Source organism: Bidens hawaiensis, unplaced genomic scaffold (genome assembly GCF_021521415.1).
Source record: "Bidens hawaiensis isolate Kalapana, Puna unplaced genomic scaffold, B.hawaiensis_p1.1 tig00004748_1, whole genome shotgun sequence".
Classification (NCBI taxonomy): Eukaryota; Viridiplantae; Streptophyta; class Magnoliopsida; order Asterales; family Asteraceae; genus Bidens; species Bidens hawaiensis.
In genome coordinates, this window is record NW_027491294.1 from 411,832 (window position 1) to 432,315 (window position 20,484).

The 20,484-nt window shown below is 36.2% G+C and overlaps 4 protein-coding genes across 5 annotated transcripts; 2 read left to right on the plus strand and 2 right to left on the minus strand.

Annotated features, from left to right (window-relative positions):
- Positions 1-486: 486 nt before the first annotated feature.
- Positions 487-1,940, minus strand: LOC143627888 (protein CANDIDATE G-PROTEIN COUPLED RECEPTOR 7-like). Its single transcript, XM_077097602.1, has 2 exons — positions 1,092-1,940; positions 487-953 (listed from the first exon to the last, which is right to left on the minus strand). Exons 1-2 carry the CDS (start codon positions 1,938-1,940, stop codon positions 534-536), a joined length of 1,269 nt encoding a protein of 422 aa, XP_076953717.1. The 3' UTR covers positions 487-533.
- Positions 1,941-9,392: 7,452 nt separating this feature from the next.
- Positions 9,393-12,127, plus strand: LOC143627889 (putative pectate lyase 4). The gene is made up of 5 exons (XM_077097603.1): positions 9,393-9,531; positions 10,306-10,657; positions 10,752-10,962; positions 11,599-11,667; positions 11,738-12,127. Exons 1-5 carry the CDS (start codon positions 9,396-9,398, stop codon positions 11,960-11,962), a joined length of 993 nt encoding a protein of 330 aa, XP_076953718.1. The 5' UTR covers positions 9,393-9,395; the 3' UTR covers positions 11,963-12,127.
- Positions 12,128-13,387: 1,260 nt separating this feature from the next.
- On the plus strand, positions 13,388-15,831 carry LOC143627891 (ras-related protein RABE1c-like). Of its 2 annotated transcripts, none has more exons than XM_077097604.1 (8): positions 13,388-13,642; positions 13,796-13,868; positions 13,962-14,062; positions 14,141-14,206; positions 14,298-14,395; positions 14,492-14,554; positions 14,644-14,742; positions 15,422-15,831. In XM_077097604.1, the coding sequence occupies exons 1-8, from the start codon at positions 13,570-13,572 to the stop codon at positions 15,500-15,502; spliced, it is 654 nt and encodes a 217-aa protein (XP_076953719.1). In that variant the 5' UTR covers positions 13,388-13,569; the 3' UTR covers positions 15,503-15,831. The 2 variants fall into 2 exon arrangements, with proteins under 2 accessions (XP_076953719.1, XP_076953720.1); XM_077097605.1 differs by having other exon boundaries at positions 13,392-13,642; positions 14,644-14,736; positions 15,422-15,825.
- Positions 15,832-17,345: 1,514 nt separating this feature from the next.
- On the minus strand, positions 17,346-17,918 carry LOC143627892 (histone H3.2-like). The gene has a single exon (XM_077097606.1). It carries the CDS (start codon positions 17,856-17,858, stop codon positions 17,448-17,450), a length of 411 nt encoding a protein of 136 aa, XP_076953721.1. The 5' UTR covers positions 17,859-17,918; the 3' UTR covers positions 17,346-17,447.
- Between the last annotated feature and the right edge of the window lie 2,566 nt (positions 17,919-20,484).

Below are 20,484 nucleotides of genomic sequence, written 5' to 3' on the forward strand. Positions count from 1 at the left end.
AGGTTTCTACCTTCTTTCGGACGCAACGCTGATCCAACTCTTGCAACAAAGCCCCACATTCCGCCTCATGGATCTCATGTTCGTCTCACTCTTTTTCACTTTCCGAGATCTCTCTCCCTTACAGTCTTCCTACCATAACTGGTACCCTGTGACCAACCCAAACGAATACGCACTCTTCTTTGTCAACTGCAATCCACAAACACTCGTCACGATGGATGTACGCACCGAGCTCTACAACACTGAACACGGATCTGCCAATAACTATCTATCAGTCGGGTTAACGCAGCTCCCGTCTCTGTACTTCATGTTCTCCATACTTTATCTGTGTTTTCTAGGGTGGTGGTTCTCTGTGTGCTTTCTCAGATTACTCAACATGGTATTACTCAAGAATGAACATTGCAACCACCGAAACAATGAAACAAAAATTAATGACAAGTGAGCTGAGATTTATATATATATATATATATATATATATATATATATATACACATATTCGGAGAACGTCATGAAGTTTTCAAAGCTTAAGCTCTTAATCATTTCGCCATCCCAGATGCTTCTTTATCTTCAAGAACAACATACGCGCTTTTCTCAACCGGCCTGAACATGTAAAACATCACCAAATACAACACAAGATTGGCCACTGCCTCTGCTGCAATAGACACCCATTGGTACTCATAAGTTGAAATGGTCATGAGTGCAACAACACCAATCCTTGTGAAAAAGAAATATCCGAAAACCAAGCGATAGAACCGCACATATAGAGTCAATTTTCTATCAGCTTTCTGATCAGTATTAGAAAGCTCATTCAACGACTTAATCAACCAGCCGATGGGAAAGAAAATAGCACAATAACAGATGGCATCAGACCACATGTATACTTGATTCCATGTCACCCAATCTTTACTAAAAGGGCCGGTTTCATCGATCACTATGGAAGCTACATTAGCCAAAACCTGCAAAGGAATTCAAAGAAACAAAACACTATTGTTGAATATCATATTTTCTGTATATTGAAAAACCGAAAATCAGAAGTATATATAACAAACAAAACCAAAAGATAAATGATAAATCAAAATAACAATAAATATAACCTGAAATGGGATCACAATTATAAAGACTATCTTTTCCTTGGCTTGCAAGAACGGTTTCAAATACGACCTTCCGGCACCGATCAAGATGATCACAGTGAACAAAAGCGTAGAACTGATGAACCGGAATAAGTAAAACAAAACATTCCGTCCAAGAGGATCATTACCTGTAACCTTCACATAATATTCATCCACCGCTGCACGAAACATACTATGTGCCTTAAAAAGAAGCAACAAACTCATTAACGAATGAATCTGGTGAACGAACCGCTGGTTTTTAAAGCACACGGAGAACCACCACCCTAGAAAACACAGATAAAGTATGGAGAACATGAAGTACAGAGACGGGAGCTGCGTTAACCCAACTGATAGATAGTTTTTGGTAGCTCCGTGTTCGGTGTTGTAGAGCTCGGTGCGTACGTCCATGGTGACGAGTGTTTGTGGATTGCAGTTGATAAAGAAGAGTGCGTATTCGTTTGGGTTGGTCAAAGGGTACCAGTTATGGTAGGAAGACTGTGAGGGAGAGAGATCTCGGAAAGTGAAAAAGAGTGAGACGAACATGAGATCCATGAGGCAGAGAGTGGGGCTTTGTTGCAAGAGTTGGATCAGCGTTGAGTCCGAAAGAAGGTAGAAGCCTATGAGTGACGGATCATATGAGGAATCCGTGGAGGTGACTGACACGTTGGAGATGGTGATGGAGAGGTTGCCGGTATGTGTGAACCCGAACTTGTGGAAGAGGATCACGGGTCGGTTATCGGATTGGATCTTGATGGATTTGATGGCCGCGGTGGACGGTGTAGCGAAAAGGAAGAGGAGGAGAATTGCGGTGACAGTTTTCCCCAAAACAATCATTTTTAGTGACAGGCGCGGTCTAAATAACGGGTGAGATAAAATATGTCTACGTTTTTACAGTAGTTAAGAGAGAGTTGACATTATATACTTATCCATTTATACATGAGTATAGCTGGCATATGTAGGTGTTGGTCTGGTTGACTTATGCATCTATTCATTGTCGTTATGCTGGTCTGGTTTATTTCATTATCTGACGAGTTCAAAATGTGAAGTTTGGTTTTCAATCCATTCTAGGAGGCTAAAAGTCTTATTATTAGTTCTAAGAAGGGTAACACGTTTGGCCACTCAAATTCTAGATCCTAAGAACATTCATAACTTTTATATACTAACATCTTTTTGCGTAAATTTACGTCACCAAACTTAAAATCAGAGTTTTTTATATCTTTGAAATAAGTGTGATAAACATTAAGTAATTACTTATCAAACAATTTATGTATGTTTATTTTATTGTTCAGGTTATACATCAAATGGTAAGGAAAATCATGTTACTTTTCAACAATGTCACAATAATAATATATACGAATCCAAGAGTGTTGACTATGCGGAAAGATATTGTTTTAAAGATTAAATAGGCAGAGATGCGAGAACAAGGAAGAAATAAAAACGGTGTATTTAAGTTGTACAAACTCATAATCGCATGCTTAGTGGGCGGTATGTTGGGCGACAAGGGGCGAAATTTTGGAGGAACACCCCCTTCCCCCTCGCGATAAGAGAGGTGACGAGAATTTCTCTTTTCTGATGAAAGGTAATGTGACCATTGGTAGCCCGCCATGTGTGAAAATCACCCATACAACACCATTATACCTCTAAAACAAAAATTTTTATTTTGCTGACTAGACACCACGTGTCACTTATCCCCCCTAATTCTTAGTCTCCCGCTACACATAGCCTTAGATGAGGTTGGTTGTTTTACATTGGTAATTCCAAACATATACAGTGTATACTTTTGCTGTAAATACACATGTTGCGTGCTAGATATTTTGTACACTTAGGATTACAAATATCATTTTAGGAGGCTAAAAGTCTTATTAATTCAAAGAAGGCTAAATATCATTTTGTCCCAAAACTCTTAAATACATATATTATGTGTATACAATATACTTATACACAAATACAATTTTATACACAAATTGTTGAAGTATTCATGATATACCATTTCAAAACTGAAACTTTTTATCCTTAACCATCTCAGCTACTTCTTCATATTCACCTCCATATATAGTCAACAACAAAGTTATCAACTAACCTAAACATGTAAAACATCACCAAATAGAACACACTATTGGCTATTCCTCCTCTGCACTTCACGCCCATTGATCCTTATAAACTACAAAGATCTTCGGCGCAAAAACACCAACTTGTGAACAACAATTGCTAAGCACGAGTAGGCGTGTGTTGAGATTCAACACGCCTTCGTTCCTTTTGCTTTCGTTGCAGTTGGGTCTCTTGCCCCCGATGCTGCTACATTTTTTAAAAAGAGTTCACCGAGCCGTACACAGTATCTCAACGACGCCGAAGAACGATAACTTTGTTTTCAGTAGGATCGATTTGTCATTCAAAAGGGGATGGCGCCGCAGCTTGTTGCCCGCTTACCTGTCTCTCTATTGTAATTGGATCCTTTTATTTCAAATATTAAGTATTGGTAACTTCACTCAAAGAAAAAACCAATAATTTCGATACAAAACACCCTAAACACCTTCAGATTTCTAGCAGCTTTCCCATCGGTTCTTGAAAACGACTTCCATCGGCCATACAACAGGGAATATGACGGCACAACAACAGATGAAGTCTGCCAACAAAGATGCTTGATTCCACATCACCCGTCTTTGTAAATAGGATTGGTTTCGCCGATCACTATACGAACGCTACGTTAGCCAAAACCTGAAGCGTGATCACGATCATCAAAACCTTCTCTTCCCTTTTTAACAAGAATGGTTTAAAATAAGGCCATCCAAAACCAATCAACGCTATCACGGTGAACGAAAGCATGGTATTTATAAACTCGATTATGTAAACCAAAGCATTCCATCCATGATGAGTGCGTGTAACCTACAAGTAATGTCTATCCTCTGCAATACAGAACAAGCTAAGTTTTTTCATAATAATCAACACGCCCATTAATAAATGAAGCTGGTGAACAGATTGCCAGTTCCTAAAGCACAGAAAGATCCAAAACCCAAGAAAACATAGATAAAGTATGGAGAAGATGAAGTATAGAGACTAGAGCATTGTAAGCCCTGGTGATAGATAGTTATTCAAGGTTGCAGTTGGTGAAGAAGAGTGAGCAATCGCTTGGGTAGGTCACATGGTACAATTTGTGAAAGGGGGAGATGAGGAGAAAAATCTATGTAAGTGAAGAGGAGTGATGGAAGACTGAGATCTTTGTATAATTTGGAGGTGTTTAGTGTCCTGTTCGATTAGGTTGTGCCAGCTGCCGATGGCATTTTGTTATTGGGTCACCCTTACGAAGTAACTAGGAAATTCTCTATTTATTGGCAATTAAAAAAAAGTTTCTCAAAATCTTAGCCTTATTGAACAAATGATATGTGCTTTAATATGTGAATGACTTAAAAAAGCATATGTGATTATTTATTATCTACAAATTTGACATCCGACTGTATATACAACATATGTGATAACATATCAACATAGGTTAGAATAAAATAAAAACCTACTTAAGTTATGAAAACTCAATAAACTCATTCTCAATCACATGTATTTAATTAAAGTTTGAAACTTGTTGTCCACGGTTAAAGTTAATAAAAATGTGAAAGTAAAGTTATATTTTCTTTCTCCTGAAAAATATGTTTGAAAGTTAAAAAAATGTAAAAATAGTGTGAGCCAATTTTTATTTTTTATTTTTTGATGTTTTATATTAAATGTAACAGCATATGTTACATATGTAAAAAACAAAAAAAACGATGTTCCATAGGGTTTTCATAGATTTTCTCAACTCAAATGGGTTTTCATTTTATACATGCCCTATCAACATATATGCATTCAAAAATTAATGTGAAAATGAGGATGTGTTCAAATATATGTGTTTAATAACTTGGTGTTTTATTCTTAATTAAACATAGGTGGATTCAAATAATATCAAAAATTTATTGACTGACGAATCTCACACAGAGATTAAAGGAACTCACCACATGTTGAAACGGGAAACCCAAAAAACAAAAAGTAAAATGAAAAGTTCTAAAAAGAAAAGAGGTTCTAAAAAGAGTGGCTTGTGGGTTAATTTTGAGAAGTTTACGGTTGAGGACGAGAACAAAAGGGCAAGATGCAAGTACTGCTCGGCTAATTTGGCGGCATACTTGGTTGTAAAAAGCACATCTACATTTGGTTGACATGCCAAGAGATGTGAAAAACATCCTGATTACTTGAAAATTTAAAGCAGTATTTATCAAGAAAGACAATGATGATAAGGGCGGTAATTGTAAGATCAAAACTTGAAAACTCTATGATGAAGTCGAAAAGTTATAGATGAGATGGTGATACTGGATGAGCTCTCATTTTTCAATAGTAGACACCTCAACATCAAGGAAACATACATCTAACATTGTTCCTCCATTAGACGAAACTCTAACCGGGTTTAACAAACTCAAACAATCAATTACACGAAGATACTATCAACGAATTATTGACTTTATTCAATATCCAACACAAGATTTGCAGCAAATTGACATACAAAGCCTCTGTTTCTTCATTTTCTCTAATCTCATCCGTGTACGTTAACCTAACATTCAATATACACATTGAGGGCAACGCTTGAACGGTTAAAATAATACATTAATAATGAGCAGTTGTTACGTGATGGCGGTTCCGACAAATACATGAGGATCGCCTCGGGGCAGGAGGTGCTTGTAAACGCGAGGAATGCCGTGGGTGAGGGGGTGATTGAGGGGCTGATTGCACAACCCATGGCGGTCTTGTTACTGCTATTGTTGTTGTTGTTAGAGTAACTTACCTGAATTGGAACCGGTGGACGTGGAAGATGATCCTTTTTCGATTCTCTCCCTGATCGCTTTATCATGCTCCAGCTTTCTATTCGTTTCCTTGAGTTATCTTCCTTGTTCCTTCAATCGTTGGATTTGTTTCTTCAATTCTTCCTCATCACCATCCATTTCCTCAAGTGTAGGTTCAAGAGCTTTGCGTTCCTGTTGCAATTGTTTATTAGAGGATTGATTTGCGTTCATCTTGTTGAAGTTAGAGGTGACATTGGTGGTTGTTGTGGTAGTGGTGGTGGCGGTGCCACAATGGCAGCGGGTTTGAAGGTAGGTTGTCAAAGAACGAGAAAGGATGAGGGTTGGCGGGTGTAATAGTTGATAATTGGTTAATTTTGTTAACGGCTTAACCAATTGTATGTAAACATATAGTGGAGATGATCGCCACGTCACTAATCTGCGTGATGGGAGGGTGGGACGGTTATAAAACTGACCAGTTGGACAACCTTTTTTTAAAATGATCATGTGTACCAACTCTTGGGGTACACATTCTCACGTCTTGTTGATGTGTTTGGGATACTATAAACGAAACTGAGAGGAGCACTGATTGAAAGGAAGGGCTTGAGAGGCTGATTGTTCACGGAACAAGCACTTGCGAGAAGATCAAAAGGCAATCAAAGACATATCCATAAGTAACTTCATCATAGGCAAGTAAGGCAAAAGCAACAACCACTTTCTTTGAAAGAGCAACATGTTTTGAAGCATCCTCGAAAGTTGTAGTCTTTGAAGCAAATTCACTAAAGCATCTTTTTAGCCAAAACAAAGAACATTTAAAAAATAGTGGCTTCATAATCAATAAAAGTTGAACTTGTCTCAAAAAGAATTATCACCTGATCAGTTGATAAGAAAGGATCACCTAAAGTTAAGTTCACGGTCGCATGATTAGAGACAACATTAGTAGGTAGAACCATGAATTTAGAAGCATCATCAACAAATACTCGTGGAGCCTTTAGTAACAAGGCGGGAAGAAATATAGCTGTTGTACAGGGTGGATGGTGGGCTTTGGTCTGCTCCAAAAACTAAGCATCGCCTTCAACCAAAGGCTCTTCTCTGACTTTCACATTCTTGACGCTCTTTAACTTCAGACTGAGCGAAGATCCATCTCTAGTAACAAAACAAGAGACAAGCAACGAAACAAGATAAGTATCTAAGAAAAAAGAAAATAAAGTAAACTAAGAACATAAAACTTACCATGATCATGGTAAGAATAGTATCCTCATTAAACCAACTCCTACTTAAACGAGCCCATAACACACCTTTGGGTTAGGCTTTTATATCATGGGGATTTGTCTTCAACAAGTTCGAAAAGCACCGGTTTATTTCAGATTTGTCTGGAGCATTGTCTGTGACAGCCTCATCAAGAGAATGTCTTAATGTGTTTCGGAAGGCAACGATCCTCAAGAAAAAGAAACAACTCTTCCAATCATGAAGATTGGTGGGGGGAATAAGTAGCAAGGATGACATTATGTCGTTTCTCGAAAATAAACGAATATTTGGCCAGGACAAACAATAAAAAGCCCTAAATTGGGTCAAGCAATAAGTTCTATCCAAAGATAGACAAAGGATTTCATAATGGATAACTCGAGCAATAGCCAAAGGATGACATTAAGAAATGTGCATATTAAAGTGCATCAAGATTTTTTAACAAAAACTTATTAAAGGGAATCCAACAATTCAAAACCCAAAAAAGATCAACATTGAGAGAAAACGTGCCTTTGTGAAAGGATAGATCGGTGTTCAGGTTTCGACGTGCATTAGCGGTTTCAAATCCCAAGGGATATTAAACTCATTCATCAAAACACGAATATCATGCTTAGAAGAACACATTATCAAAGAAGATGCTTAGAAGAAGAAGATAGATGAAAATGTGAAATGAGTAGGTGAAAATGAGTTTTAAAAAGAAAACCAAACAAATGATAGCCTGTAACTGCTAGCTGTATTTCCGGATTAAGTAAAATTAAAATAATAGTTTGGCAATCCAAATGAAGCCCTCACAAAAAAGACAACATTAAAAAAGTAACCACATCCCACACCAACTGACTAGGGGGCTTGCAGGGATAACACCCCAATTAACAAACCGATAGAGAAAGGACTGCATCTACACAGGCTAAGACAAAATAACAATAGTATATAACGATCATAAAGAAATGGGACCTACAAGATCACCACCTAAATGGCTGAATATATCAAGATAGTGGCAGGGAATGGTCCTTCCCTTAAGACCACAAATAGAATTGCACTTATGCAGTTATGCCATATATTAATTAATACATTGAGATATTACACATTTTTATGTGCTAAATGTGATCTATGAAGGCTAACCTAAAACGCAAGAGATAATAAACCCATAAATCCCTAAACTAGTCCATTAACGGCAACAATTGTACCACAATTAACTTAACCCAATCAAAAATCAACAAATTAACTGAATCGATTAATTGGAAACCGATTAGTTAATTCAGTTGAGGTTAATAATCGAACAGTGCACACCCCAATTGAAAATAATGAAAGGTTAGTGTGTTAATAGATTAAAATTGAGAATGAGATTACAAAGTATATAAACTAAAAACGTAGCTTAACGGACTAAGTTACACCAATAAAGGAAACAAAATAATATATAAAAAGAAACATTCATTATATATAAATCTCTTCAACTATACAAGTTTTCAATTTTGTGTTTGATTTTTTCCAATTTTGATACTAAAAGGAAGACGATTAGAAGTTACTAGCTTTCTTAGGGGTTCTTCTGGACCAATTTGATCAATTCAAACTTGATTGGAAAGGTAATTGCAACATTTTTCAAACGGTTGGGCAAACTACGTTGGTGGCCGAACTTAAAGTGGAGGCTTTTGTAGACGTTAGGGGCATAAGTGGTTGTTTTTCAAACCAGAGTTGCAAAGTGCATCCACCATTTTATTACTGGGATGCAAAAACTACTTATCTCAAAAGATAAAATATATTACCGGTTCAAACAAACAAAGCTTCATAAAATAAGTCGCACTCACAATCTTCATTCTCTTCTCTCATGACCCATCATTTCACAAGCCCGATAAGCCACAATCGTTCATTTTACGCAGTTTTTTAGGCAAAGCCTAAAAAATAATGAATTTAATCATTTATATATGTCATGCGTTATGCTCAAAAACTTGTCCCCATGAGCGAAAACCATGAAACCAAACAGTTAGTAACTGTTAGGTTTAAAATTCAGCGTTTCAATTTTCAATAAAAATAAATAAATAAATAAATAAATAAATAAAAACCTTGGTAGCGTTTACTCACGGTTTAACCTAAAAAAACCGTTAAACCGAACCGTAACCGCCCTTCTTGTGCCAAGTGGCAACCGATTTTACCTGATTTGTTATAGCAAACAAACTGTCGGCTGAGTCTCAATCATTGCATGGGTGAGCAAAAAATGACAAATCCCGTGTTGGTTGTAACCATAATATCCTGAATGGCAGCGGTATCAGTGCCTTGTTACTCTCATGTCGACTGTAGCCTGCGAGCACTTGCCGGTCAAGCAGAGGGATTCGGTCACTTCACCGTCGGTGGACATCACGGGGCGCTGTATCATGTCACAACACTCTCAGGTCAGTCAGTCAGTCAGACTAGTTAATAATAATAATTATGCTCGATTCTAGTTATCGAATTGTTAAATAGTTAGGGTTTTGTGATGTCATGTATAAGATTTCTTAATTGTGTTGAGGATAATAGCCCAATCTTTTGTCAATTTTACAGTTAGTTAATAAATTGACAGGGAATATGTATACATAGAGGATTAGAGGTTGAAGATTAAAATAATTAAAGACTAAATTATATTATGAGAACAAAAAGAATAAACCTAAACCGGTTACTATTTTCTATGTTCTTATTTTTAAAAACGTTTGCCCGTGTTTTTTTGCTCAGTAGTGCAGATTTTCCTGTTTTTGTTCGGAAATTTGAGTCTCCCAAAATTTGAGCTCGGCCCCGTGCATTTTCGTTCAAGTTTGGTGTTTCTTCACCATTAAAACTAATTTGTTCATATGTTTTTGGTTCATTTTCAACTACTTACGGACACATGCGCATGTTGTGTAGGAAATACACATGTGTAGGTTTTATAAATAAACGAAATATGTTTATTTTTTTCTATAGTATTAGATATTAGAAGAGATGAATAAACGTTGCGTATTGTCCATTTTCTTGTATTATAAATTTTTTAAAATTGAAAACATGAATGATCTGTTTTGTTCTTTCGGTTCTCACAAAAAACTGGCTTATACGTAGAACTCTTACTGCATACATACGTACACGTATACATATATTTACCGAGAGTTCATGGAGCACGTTCAATAAAGACGCAGTTTTAAGTTTTGTATCTGCTGCAGATGACGGGCCTGGATCACTACGGGCCGGATGCCGAAAGAAAGAACCTCTATGGATTGTTTTTGAAGTGTCGGGCACCATTGAGCTTTCATCTCATTTGAGTGTTTCATCTTACAAGACCATTGATGGGCGGGGGCAACGGATTAAGCTAACGGGCAAGGGACTTAGGCTAAAAGAATGTGAACATGTGATCATATGCAACTTAGAGTTTGAAGGCGGTAGAGGACACGATGTAGACGCCATTCAAATCAAGCCCAATTCAAAACACATATGGATCGATCGTTGTAGCCTCAAAGATTATGCAGACGGGTTGATTGATATTACCCGCGAAAGCACAAATATCACCATTTCCCGGTAACTAATTACTCTAGGGTGGTGTTTGGTAACGCGTTTTGTTTTAGTTGATACTGTTTGGACAGTTATTTGAACTTCTTGTTATGTCATTTAGGTGTCACTTTTCAAACCATGACAAAACAATACTTATTGGAGGGGATGCTTCCAACTGTGGTGATAGATGTATGTGTGTAACTATTCACCATTGTTTCTTTGATGGGACCCGTCAACGACATCCACGAGTCAGGTTTGCTAGAGTGCACCTGTATAACAATTACACCAGTAATTGGGGCATTTATGCTGTGTGTGCCAGTGTTGAATCACAGGTCAAATTGCTGCTCATAAATTGTAAATTATGTTTTCTATATCTGTACTTAGCGGGGTGTGCATTAAACCGAAAAAACAATCCGTAACCGGATTAACCGAATCCAAACAAAAACCGACTGTCTGGTATTGGTTCCATTTTGGTTTAAAATGTAATTAAAATAAAACTTAATTGAACCGAATTTGTGGATTTTTCTTTTTAGTTTGAATGCTAAGTAATTTTTAAGAATTTAATAAATAGTGTAACCCAATTATATTAGCCCGAACATATAATAATCAGTTAATTATTAAGTAACAAAAAGATTTAGCCCAAAGTTTTCGATCCAAATTCATTATTTTGGGCCTTTTTTTGTCAAAAAATTTTCATGCCCAAATGAGCAAGTGGTAAGACCGAAAAAATCAAAATTGAACCAAAGCTAACCCAAAACGAAACCCAAACAGAACAGTTTTTAAAAACTCAAAACCCGAATTTTCGGTTTTTGGTTCGGTTTGAGCCTACAACGTACCCATGCACACCCCTAGTTCTTAAAGCACATATGTAATTAACTAATTATGATATAGTTATTGATTAAGATATACCTAGCAGAGCACTGAGCACATATATTTTTAACTAATTATGATATAACTTACTGATTCAGATATACTCACAATGCAACATATACGAAGCGGGTCAAAAGAAGGTGGCATTTAAATATCTTACTGAGAAGGTAATTTTATATTCTCATGATATTTTTACTTTTGTGCATAATTATTATAAGATTGTATTATGTTGTGTAGGCAGCTGACAAAGAGGAACCCTGCACGGGCTGCATTATATCTGAGGGTGATTTGTTTATGGATGGTACTCAATCGGGCTTATTGGAACCAACCGCAACAAGTGACCCATTTCATCCAAGCCAATATTACCAGATATTGACGGTTGCACCTGCAACAAAGGAGCTCAGACATAAACTCCAGCATTGTACAGGGTGGCAAGATGTTCCACGCCCACCTGGCCTGTAAACAGATTCATGATATGTTGTATCAGAAGTGCATATTGCTGTTATTTATTCATATGATTGATTCTGTGAAAAAGAGTTTTAATATTTAAACATAATAAGCTTTGTGATTTGGTTTGTCTAGCCTCCAAGACATGTATTTTGTGTATTTTTGTGGTATCTTTTTATGTCTTTATGTTCTTCTCATGGCATATACCTAGACAGTTAAATCTGGTCGTTCGAGTGTGTGTCTCACGGCCGAGGACATAGAAAAAGCCATATAGTCTATTTCAAATGTAGTTTCGTGTTATTCTCGGATTCTTTTTGAGGCGTTAGGTATTCAAATCAGATTTAAAAATCCCAAAACTGAAATTGGTTTCAGTTTTGGTTTTAAAATTTTAGGTTAGCAAACTATTCAAAATTTGGATCTTGTCTTTGAAACAAATTATATACTTTTTAAGAATGCTTGCATGAGAAAATTTGTCGTCTGAAGTGTGATCTTCTCTTATGCCACGTGACAGTGCTCGTTAACTCTTTATCATAGCCTTCCATTTTTCCTTCATGCCTCCCATTCAGTAAAGACCACCATCGCATTGGCCTACTCCAATCACATTCCTTGCTTCCAAGTCCCGCACGACAAAGAAGTCGGGGCAAAACATCAAGGCTCACAAAGATCATCCGCTAATCGGTGAACAGACAATAAGTTGCACTTAAAAATTCGGAACGTTTAACACTCTACCTATCTTGGTTCCTCCTAATAAGGTAGTTCTGTCTTTTCTCATAACATAGATATGACAACTGATTCAAACAACCCATGAGAATATGATGTTACATGTTCAAGCAACTCGCCTCGATAAATTATATGATTGGTTGCACCCAAGTAAACAATACAATCGCAACTCGTGTGAGATCCCCCCCCCCCCAATTGGTGAATGGTGTCGTTTTACTATTGTCGTTGGCAAGATGTTTTAGAAAACATCTTGTATTAATCTTCTTTATTTCTCGGAATAGAGCGAGAACAATCGATGCCGGCCATGGCCTTTTAGGATTATTTGTGGCGGTGTTGGTTGAGATCACGTTTTGATACCATGAAAATTAGAGGCGAACAATAACCAAACTAAACCGAAACCGACGAAACTAAATCGAAAAGCAATTATCTTTTTTTTCTTTTGTACACACGGTTAACATAAATTAACCGAACGAAATCATATGTATTTTCATATATTTTTAACTTTTATACTTTCATTTCTTGTATTTCATGTTTATACCATCATGTCATGTATTTATATCATTTCATGTATTTTAAGTAAAAATTTTATCCCAAGTTTGATTATCGTAATTAACCGAAATTAACTAAAACAAACCAAAAACCGACAAACTAATCGAATTAAGAACGAGGTTACAAAGTATTTAAATTTTAAACTGAAAACCCAGGACTAAAGTTTCATTAATAAAGGAAACAAAACAATATTTAAAAAAAAAAAGTTAAAACATTCCTTATGTATAAACCTGTTCTGTTAAGTTTTCAATTTTATGTTTGATTTTCCCCCAATTTTGATACTCAGAGAAACAAGATCAGAAGCAACAAGCTCTCCTAGGGTTTCTTCTTCTGGTCCATTTTGATCAATTCAAATGGCCGCTCCACCAGCTAGAGCTCGTGCGGATTACGATTACCTCATCAAGCTCCTCTTAATCGGCGACAGCGGTACGTAGTATTGTTTCCATTAACCAGATCTCAATTTTCGCCATTGAATCTGCCTCTGATTTTGTAATTAGGGTCATTTATTATTATTATTATTATTATTATTATTATTATTATTATTATTATTATTATTATTGTGTATTTATTCTTCTGCAGGTGTTGGTAAAAGTTGTCTTCTTTTACGTTTCTCAGATGGATCATTCACCACTAGCTTCATTACGACCATAGGGTTCGTATGTTTTTCAGTTATTTTATAAATTGTCACAGGGTATGCTCATAATTAATTAATTATTTAATGCTTTGATTTTTTTTACCTATGTAGTATTGATTTTAAGATAAGGACCATTGAGCTTGATGGAAAACGAGTCAAACTGCAAATCTGGGACACTGCTGGTCAAGAGCGGTTCCGAACAATCACAACTGGTAACTCTTTATTTATATTTATACAATTTCTGAAGTTGGTATTTTATTTTTATTATTATTAATGTTGATGTTGTGCAGCGTATTATCGTGGGGCTATGGGTATACTGCTGGTGTATGATGTAACCGATGAATCGTCGTTCAACAGTAATTGCATATAACTCTTTAGTTGGTTATTTTTTATAATATTTTCGCCTTCATTGGTTTAAAGAAATATTATGATTTATATGTTTGTTAGACATAAGGAATTGGATTCGTAACATCGAACAGCATGCGTCTGATAATGTAAACAAGATACTGGTTGGGAACAAAGCTGACATGGACGAAAGCAAACGGGTCTGCAGTCTGCACTTTGTTTAGATTTTTAAATTCTGATTTTTTTATGGTATATATATTACACACGTGCTGAACTGGTGAAATCAAACTGTTTAGGCTGTTCCTACATCAAAGGGTCAGGCACTTGCTGATGAATATGGAATCAAATTCTTTGAAACTGTAAGTCACGCTTCTATCGCTGGTCAAACATTATTGGTACATGATTAAATTGCTACTTGCATTAATATTATTATTTGAATTTCAAACAGAGTGCGAAAACAAATATGAATGTGGAAGATGTTTTCTACTCGATAGGTCGGGATATAAAACAAAGACTTTCTGAAACTGACACAAAGCCGGAGGTAAACGTGTGTTTTTAATGCTTACAACCTTCTAAATCCTTTTGTTCAAGTGATTTAGATTAGGCTTGTAAACGAACCTAATGATCACGAACGGAGCATGTTCGTGTTCATTTGTTTAACTTTAACCGAACAATTGATCGAGCATGAACAACTAAAGAAGTGGGTTTCCTGGTTTGTTTTGTTCGTTAAGAAAACGAGCATGTTGGTGTTTGTTTATGTTCGTTCGTTAACATAATAAATGAACAGTTCACGAACGAAGATAGCTGAACATAGATGAACTTACATAGTTACATAATGGAGCTGAACCAGTTATAAATAATGTGAAGAACAATTTGCTTGGCCTAAGGTTTATTAAAACTAGACGAAGTCGTTATAGGCATAAAAACAAATGAATATACTAACGAACTTAAACACACATAAACTAACGAACATAAATGAATGTAAATGAGCGGACATAAATGAACGTACGAGACATGTGTTCATGTTTGTTCGTTTAACTAAATGAACACATTTTTCTGTTCATGTTCGTTCATTTGTTAGATAAACGAACAGAAACGAACTTCCTGCATAGTTTACAGGCCTAATTTAGAGTATAATGTTATAACATTGTTCTTGTGATTTACAACCTGCGTACAGAGTGGCCATCTTGTTCTGTTTTAACCATTTTGATGCTTTCTAATTGCAGCCTCAGACAATTAAGATTAACAAACCAGACCAGTCAGCAGGTGGTTCAGAAGGTGGTCAGAAATCTGGATGCTGTGGATAAAAAACATGACTTGCATGAAAGATATCTGATATCCACAGGGTAGTTATGTCACTGTTAAGGTTTTCTTGTGTACTTTGCTCATTGTTTCAAATTTGATTTACAAAGTTGTGGTTTTAAATTTGTTCCTGTTACGAGAAAGTGATTTATATATCCTTCTTGTTTTATTGTTTCTAATCACCGTGTTAGCGTGTGGACTTATAAAGAAACTGCAGTTTGACTATTTGATCTATTGGAAAGTTATAAAAGAAAAACTGGGAAAAAGATGGTCAAAAGATATTATCAATAGTTGTGGAATGAAAAGATCTTTAATAACTTTGAAATAATGTAAAAGCATCAAGTTTGTAATTCGATTGCGTCATTTTGATTATGATGTTGGCAAGCAAGTGTAATGGTCCCTCTTTGTGTTGTAGAGGTGGCAAAACATGCAAGTTGAAAGGGTTAGATAACGGGTCAGTCGGGATGGGACATCTAGGCTTGGCTAAAGCTTTTTGTATCACCCCTTAAATATTTGTAAATCACCCCTTACTATTAAACAAAATATAAAGAAGCTAAAACTTAAAACAACCAAACCCTCCCCTAAAAGCGCTCTTGATTAATTACTCGACTGAGATTATTGTGATATAGCTACATGGATTGAAGCTTTTCCAATCTTCCTAAGACGGACAGCAAACCAAAATCTGATTTTCAGAAACATACAAAAGTTGTAAATGTTATCAAAGTTCCAATTTTTTATGGAATGGAGCCGGTGAAACTGATTTACAGGATATGAACATTGAGATCTGACAATATACTATGAGAAATGATAAAAATCCCATTTTAATCACATGAATCTTCAAAATGCCCATACATATCTCACCGGTTCCGTTATGTCCAGCGTAAAACCAATCGGACCACCCTTTTTTATAACCCAATGATCGAACAACACTTGTCAAAAAAGTTTTGTTTTTTTCTTTAAATTCAATTTTTTTTTGTTGAGGTGTAACTCAATCCTTCAAGTAACCGGATTGTTTTACAGGTTTAAGAAAACTACCCATCAGTGCATACAATGACTTCAAATACTTTGAGATAACTTATGTGCCATTTTATCTCTATTTAAAACAGAACCAAGGCTCATAAGGAATTGAGACGTTATTTGTACCATTCTTGTAGAATAATACTAAATGGAATTGAGATAGCACCATTGAGATTATTGTGTGTTTGTGTTAGGGGTGAGCAGAAAACCGAAAATACCGAAACCGAATTAACCGAAAATACCGAACCGAAGCATTAACCGACTTTTTTTTTGTTTTTTTGGAAAACCGAAATTTCGGTTTCTGTTCAGTTACCCTTTTCAAAAATACCGAAAAAAACCGAACCGAACCGATTAACTTGGTATATTAAAATAAATAATTTAAATGATTGTTAAATATATTTATACTAAACCATATGCGAAAACAACCGAAACAAATTAGGAGTTTGTTGGTTCAATATATTTGTAAGAGAAATTAGAGTTTGTGAAAGGAATAATAAATGTTAATATTTATTTTTGTACATCAGAACTAGTTACATAAAACAACTAATAAAACAAAAACACAAAACGAGAAAAAATAAAAAATAACAAATATAACCGAACCAAAAAACCGAAACCGAACAGTTTTTATATATGAAAAAAACAAATTTTCGGTTTTGGTTTCACCTAAAAACCAAACCGAACCGTGCTAAAACACTAGTTTGTGTTAACCTTCGACCTCAAATGGGATTTCATCTTGAAAAGCATTTAAGCACTAATCCAAGAATATACAAAACCATCTGTATTAAACCCCTACACTTGCAATTTAGATCTAAATAGGTAAAAACTCGAAAATAAAACAGAAAACTCAAATTCCATTCTTGATTACTTCATTACATACATTCAGATAACAAGTAAACCCCTAAACATAATAATCCAAACACCAGAAACCAAACCCTAAGCCCTCTCACCACGGATCCTCCTAGCAAGCTGCATATCTTTTGGCATAATCGTAACCCTCTTCGCATGAATCGCACACAAATTCGTATCCTCAAACAGTCCAACAAGATACGCCTCAGACGCCTCTTGCAAAGCCGCAACAGCCGAGCTCTGGAACCTCAAATCCGTCTTAAAATCCTGAGCAATCTCCCTCACAAGCCTCTGGAACGGAAGCTTACGGATCAAAAGCTCAGTACTCTTCTGGTACTTCCTGATCTCCCTCAACGCCACGGTTCCAGGCCTGAACCTGTGCGGCTTCTTCACGCCGCCGGTGGCTGGAGCTGACTTCCGTGCGGCTTTCGTGGCTAGCTGCTTCCTTGGTGCCTTGCCTCCGGTGGACTTCCTTGCGGTTTGCTTGGTACGAGCCATTGATTTGATTGCAAAGGATGAATTGGTAAGTAATAAATTGATTGAAGAGATTGTGAGTGTTTGTGATGTGTGGGTAATGGGTTTTGATGGGGTGTTTATATAGTGGAGGATTTGGGGGAGTTGGCGGTAAAAGTTGAAATTTTGAAATGGATTTTGGGGGGTTTTTGTGTGGATTGTGATCCGTGTGAAGTGGATTCAGCCAATGGGGTGTTAGTATGGACGAGGAGAAATCTGGGCCGTTGGATTAATGGTTTTTATTTGGAGATTTTGGTTTTGGGATGGTGTATTTGGCAACAAAAGGTTTATTATTTTGTTTTTAATATGTGAGGTTAATGTTTTTGATGAGATGGTAATTTATCGTCAAGAATTAACAAACTTATTTATAAAATTTTAATAAGTTTATATGTTTTATACACTTTATTTTATAAAACAGTAAAAAGATAATATAATTGAAATTGAAACAGGCTCATGATAGGGGTTGTTTGCTAATTTGTCGTCACTAAGAACATATTGTCTTCCGGGCATGAACAAACTCTTGTAATGCAACGCGGCTTCACCATTCGTCGTCCACTAAATGGCATGTGTGTTTTTGTGTCTTTGATTGTGATGTTACGGTTGCTCTAAACCATGCCGGGGAGTTTTCATTATCTAGAAGTTTATATTTAAGTGTATCTTTTTAACGAAAACATACAACTATAAAAGAATTAGCATAAAGCTAAGTTAAAACATACTTTGTTGATGAAACCATCTCTTGTAAACTGTTTTACAAAATGTCAATGAAATGAATGTTAGGCTTGGCATAACTTGATAAACTTTATTACCAGTCCTAACATTCATTTTGAAGATGATGAAGGGGGGAAACTAAAACGGAGAAAATAGAAAGTGTCGCTGAAATTTATGATGAAGGGAGCAGAATTGGCTAAAACCGATAAAGAAGGCGAGCTAGAGTGGTTACATGTGAGTGTGTGTGACTGGGCGTGTTTCTAAAGAAGGGAAAAAGTGTATAAGGTACAACGTACATTGTGTGCTTTGAACGCTTGCAAAATTAATAAGAAACGCAGTAGCTAACCACTGCAATAGCATTATAACTTTTACAATTAAGTCAATTTACAAATTACTATGGTCTCACTCAAGTTTTCAATTATTTACATTTCTTTAATACTTCAAAAGTCATGACTTTTTGTGACACTGATGGTTATAAGTTTGGTTCACCCCTACCTGAATGGGCTCATTCGTTACTATATTGGTAAAATTCTCGCTTCTAATTACATGTAATATGTTCCTTGCAGGCCAAAACTAATATAATCCAAGAAAAACCCTCAATAAGCCAAAGTTTTGTAGGTTTACCAACAGTGTATACAAAAACTTCAAAGTGCCATTAAATATCAATTAGCCTTATCATTAGGGATGAGCATTTTGTCCCAGATACTCGTATCTGTAACTGTAACATCTTGAAATTTCTAAGAGCAATATGTAATATATTATTTATTATAATGGAAAAGTTTACTTGAGTTGGTATAGAAATAATAAAATAAGAAAGATAGAAAGGAAAATAGACTAATTAGATGAAGTTAATTATGGACTAAAAAGGAAATATGAGCCTCAGGTCCATTGGCTTAAGGGAGTATAAATACCCTTTATATCATAATTCTTTCTATTTATATCCATCTTATCTTCTACACACTCAAAACACACATGCACCCTCACGGCCGCAAGCAAGGGAAGAAGCTCCGAGATCAAACGGACAAAGATCCTTGATAGACCTTCGATATTCAAGCAAGATACACGATTCAAGTTCGTAACCAAGCTAACCGTGACCTAAAGAGCACATAAAGGTATGTTCTTGATCTTAAATGTTACGTTTTTATAGACGAATGATCGTGAAACCCAAACCTAGAATAGATCGGGTCCAGACAAATCTTAAAGTTGCAAACTTGATGTCAAGAATAGACTTAATCTACTCATTAGTGATAAATCTAGCTAAAACGGGTTTTGAAAGTAATAAAGGTTCAAGCTTTATGCTAGAAAACGAGTCAAGTCTGGATGATGGGTTGATAACGAATGTAAAACGGTTAAGGAGAATGGGATTTAGGTGGTTAAAAGGGTAGTTATGGACCATTAACCGTTATTTGAGCCCAAAATGGATTTAAAGATAGGCGAATAAGAGTTGAGAGCATCAGACAAGGGTTCTCGGTAACCTGAGCCTCCACCTTGAGTTATCGGTCAACGCGGGAACCCGGTCAATATGAGTTCTCGATCAACGAGAGTTCTCGGTGACCGAGAGTTCTCGGTGACCAAGAGTTCTCGGCCACCTTACGGGTTTACGGTCAAAACAGAGTTATCGGCCAACCTGAGTTCTCTGCCTTGCGTTCTCGGCCATATGGTTCTCTGTTGACTTTGAGCCCGGCCTATTGGGGCCAGGTGCTGTGATGGACAATGGGCCTGAATTAACTAACTTGGCCCATCTGTAAAAACTGATCAAGACGAGCCCAACTTAGAAAGTGCGTTGGTAAATTAAAATACCAACTTAAATAATTATAAGGTTAATTAACGAATATATATATATATATATAACAGTTAGCCGAGCTCAATTAAAGAAAGGGATAACGATTAACGGATAGCGTAA

Coding starts and splice junctions, on each gene's coding strand:
- LOC143627888 (XM_077097602.1), bottom strand. CDS start 1,940: ATGATTGTTTTGGGGAAAACTGTCACCGCAATTCTCCTCCTCTTCCTT. Junction 954..1,091: donor TAATTGTGATCCCATTTCAG/GTTATATTTATT, acceptor ATTCCTTTGCAG/GTTTTGGCTAATGTAGCTTC.
- LOC143627889 (XM_077097603.1), top strand. CDS start 9,396: ATGGCAGCGGTATCAGTGCCTTGTTACTCTCATGTCGACTGTAGCCTG. Junction 9,532..10,305: donor TCATGTCACAACACTCTCAG/GTCAGTCAGTCA, acceptor TATCTGCTGCAG/ATGACGGGCCTGGATCACTA. Junction 10,658..10,751: donor ACAAATATCACCATTTCCCG/GTAACTAATTAC, acceptor TATGTCATTTAG/GTGTCACTTTTCAAACCATG.
- LOC143627891 (XM_077097604.1), top strand. CDS start 13,570: ATGGCCGCTCCACCAGCTAGAGCTCGTGCGGATTACGATTACCTCATC. Junction 13,643..13,795: donor CCTCTTAATCGGCGACAGCG/GTACGTAGTATT, acceptor ATTCTTCTGCAG/GTGTTGGTAAAAGTTGTCTT. Junction 14,555..14,643: donor GAATCAAATTCTTTGAAACT/GTAAGTCACGCT, acceptor AATTTCAAACAG/AGTGCGAAAACAAATATGAA.
- LOC143627892 (XM_077097606.1), bottom strand. CDS start 17,858: ATGGCTCGTACCAAGCAAACCGCAAGGAAGTCCACCGGAGGCAAGGCA.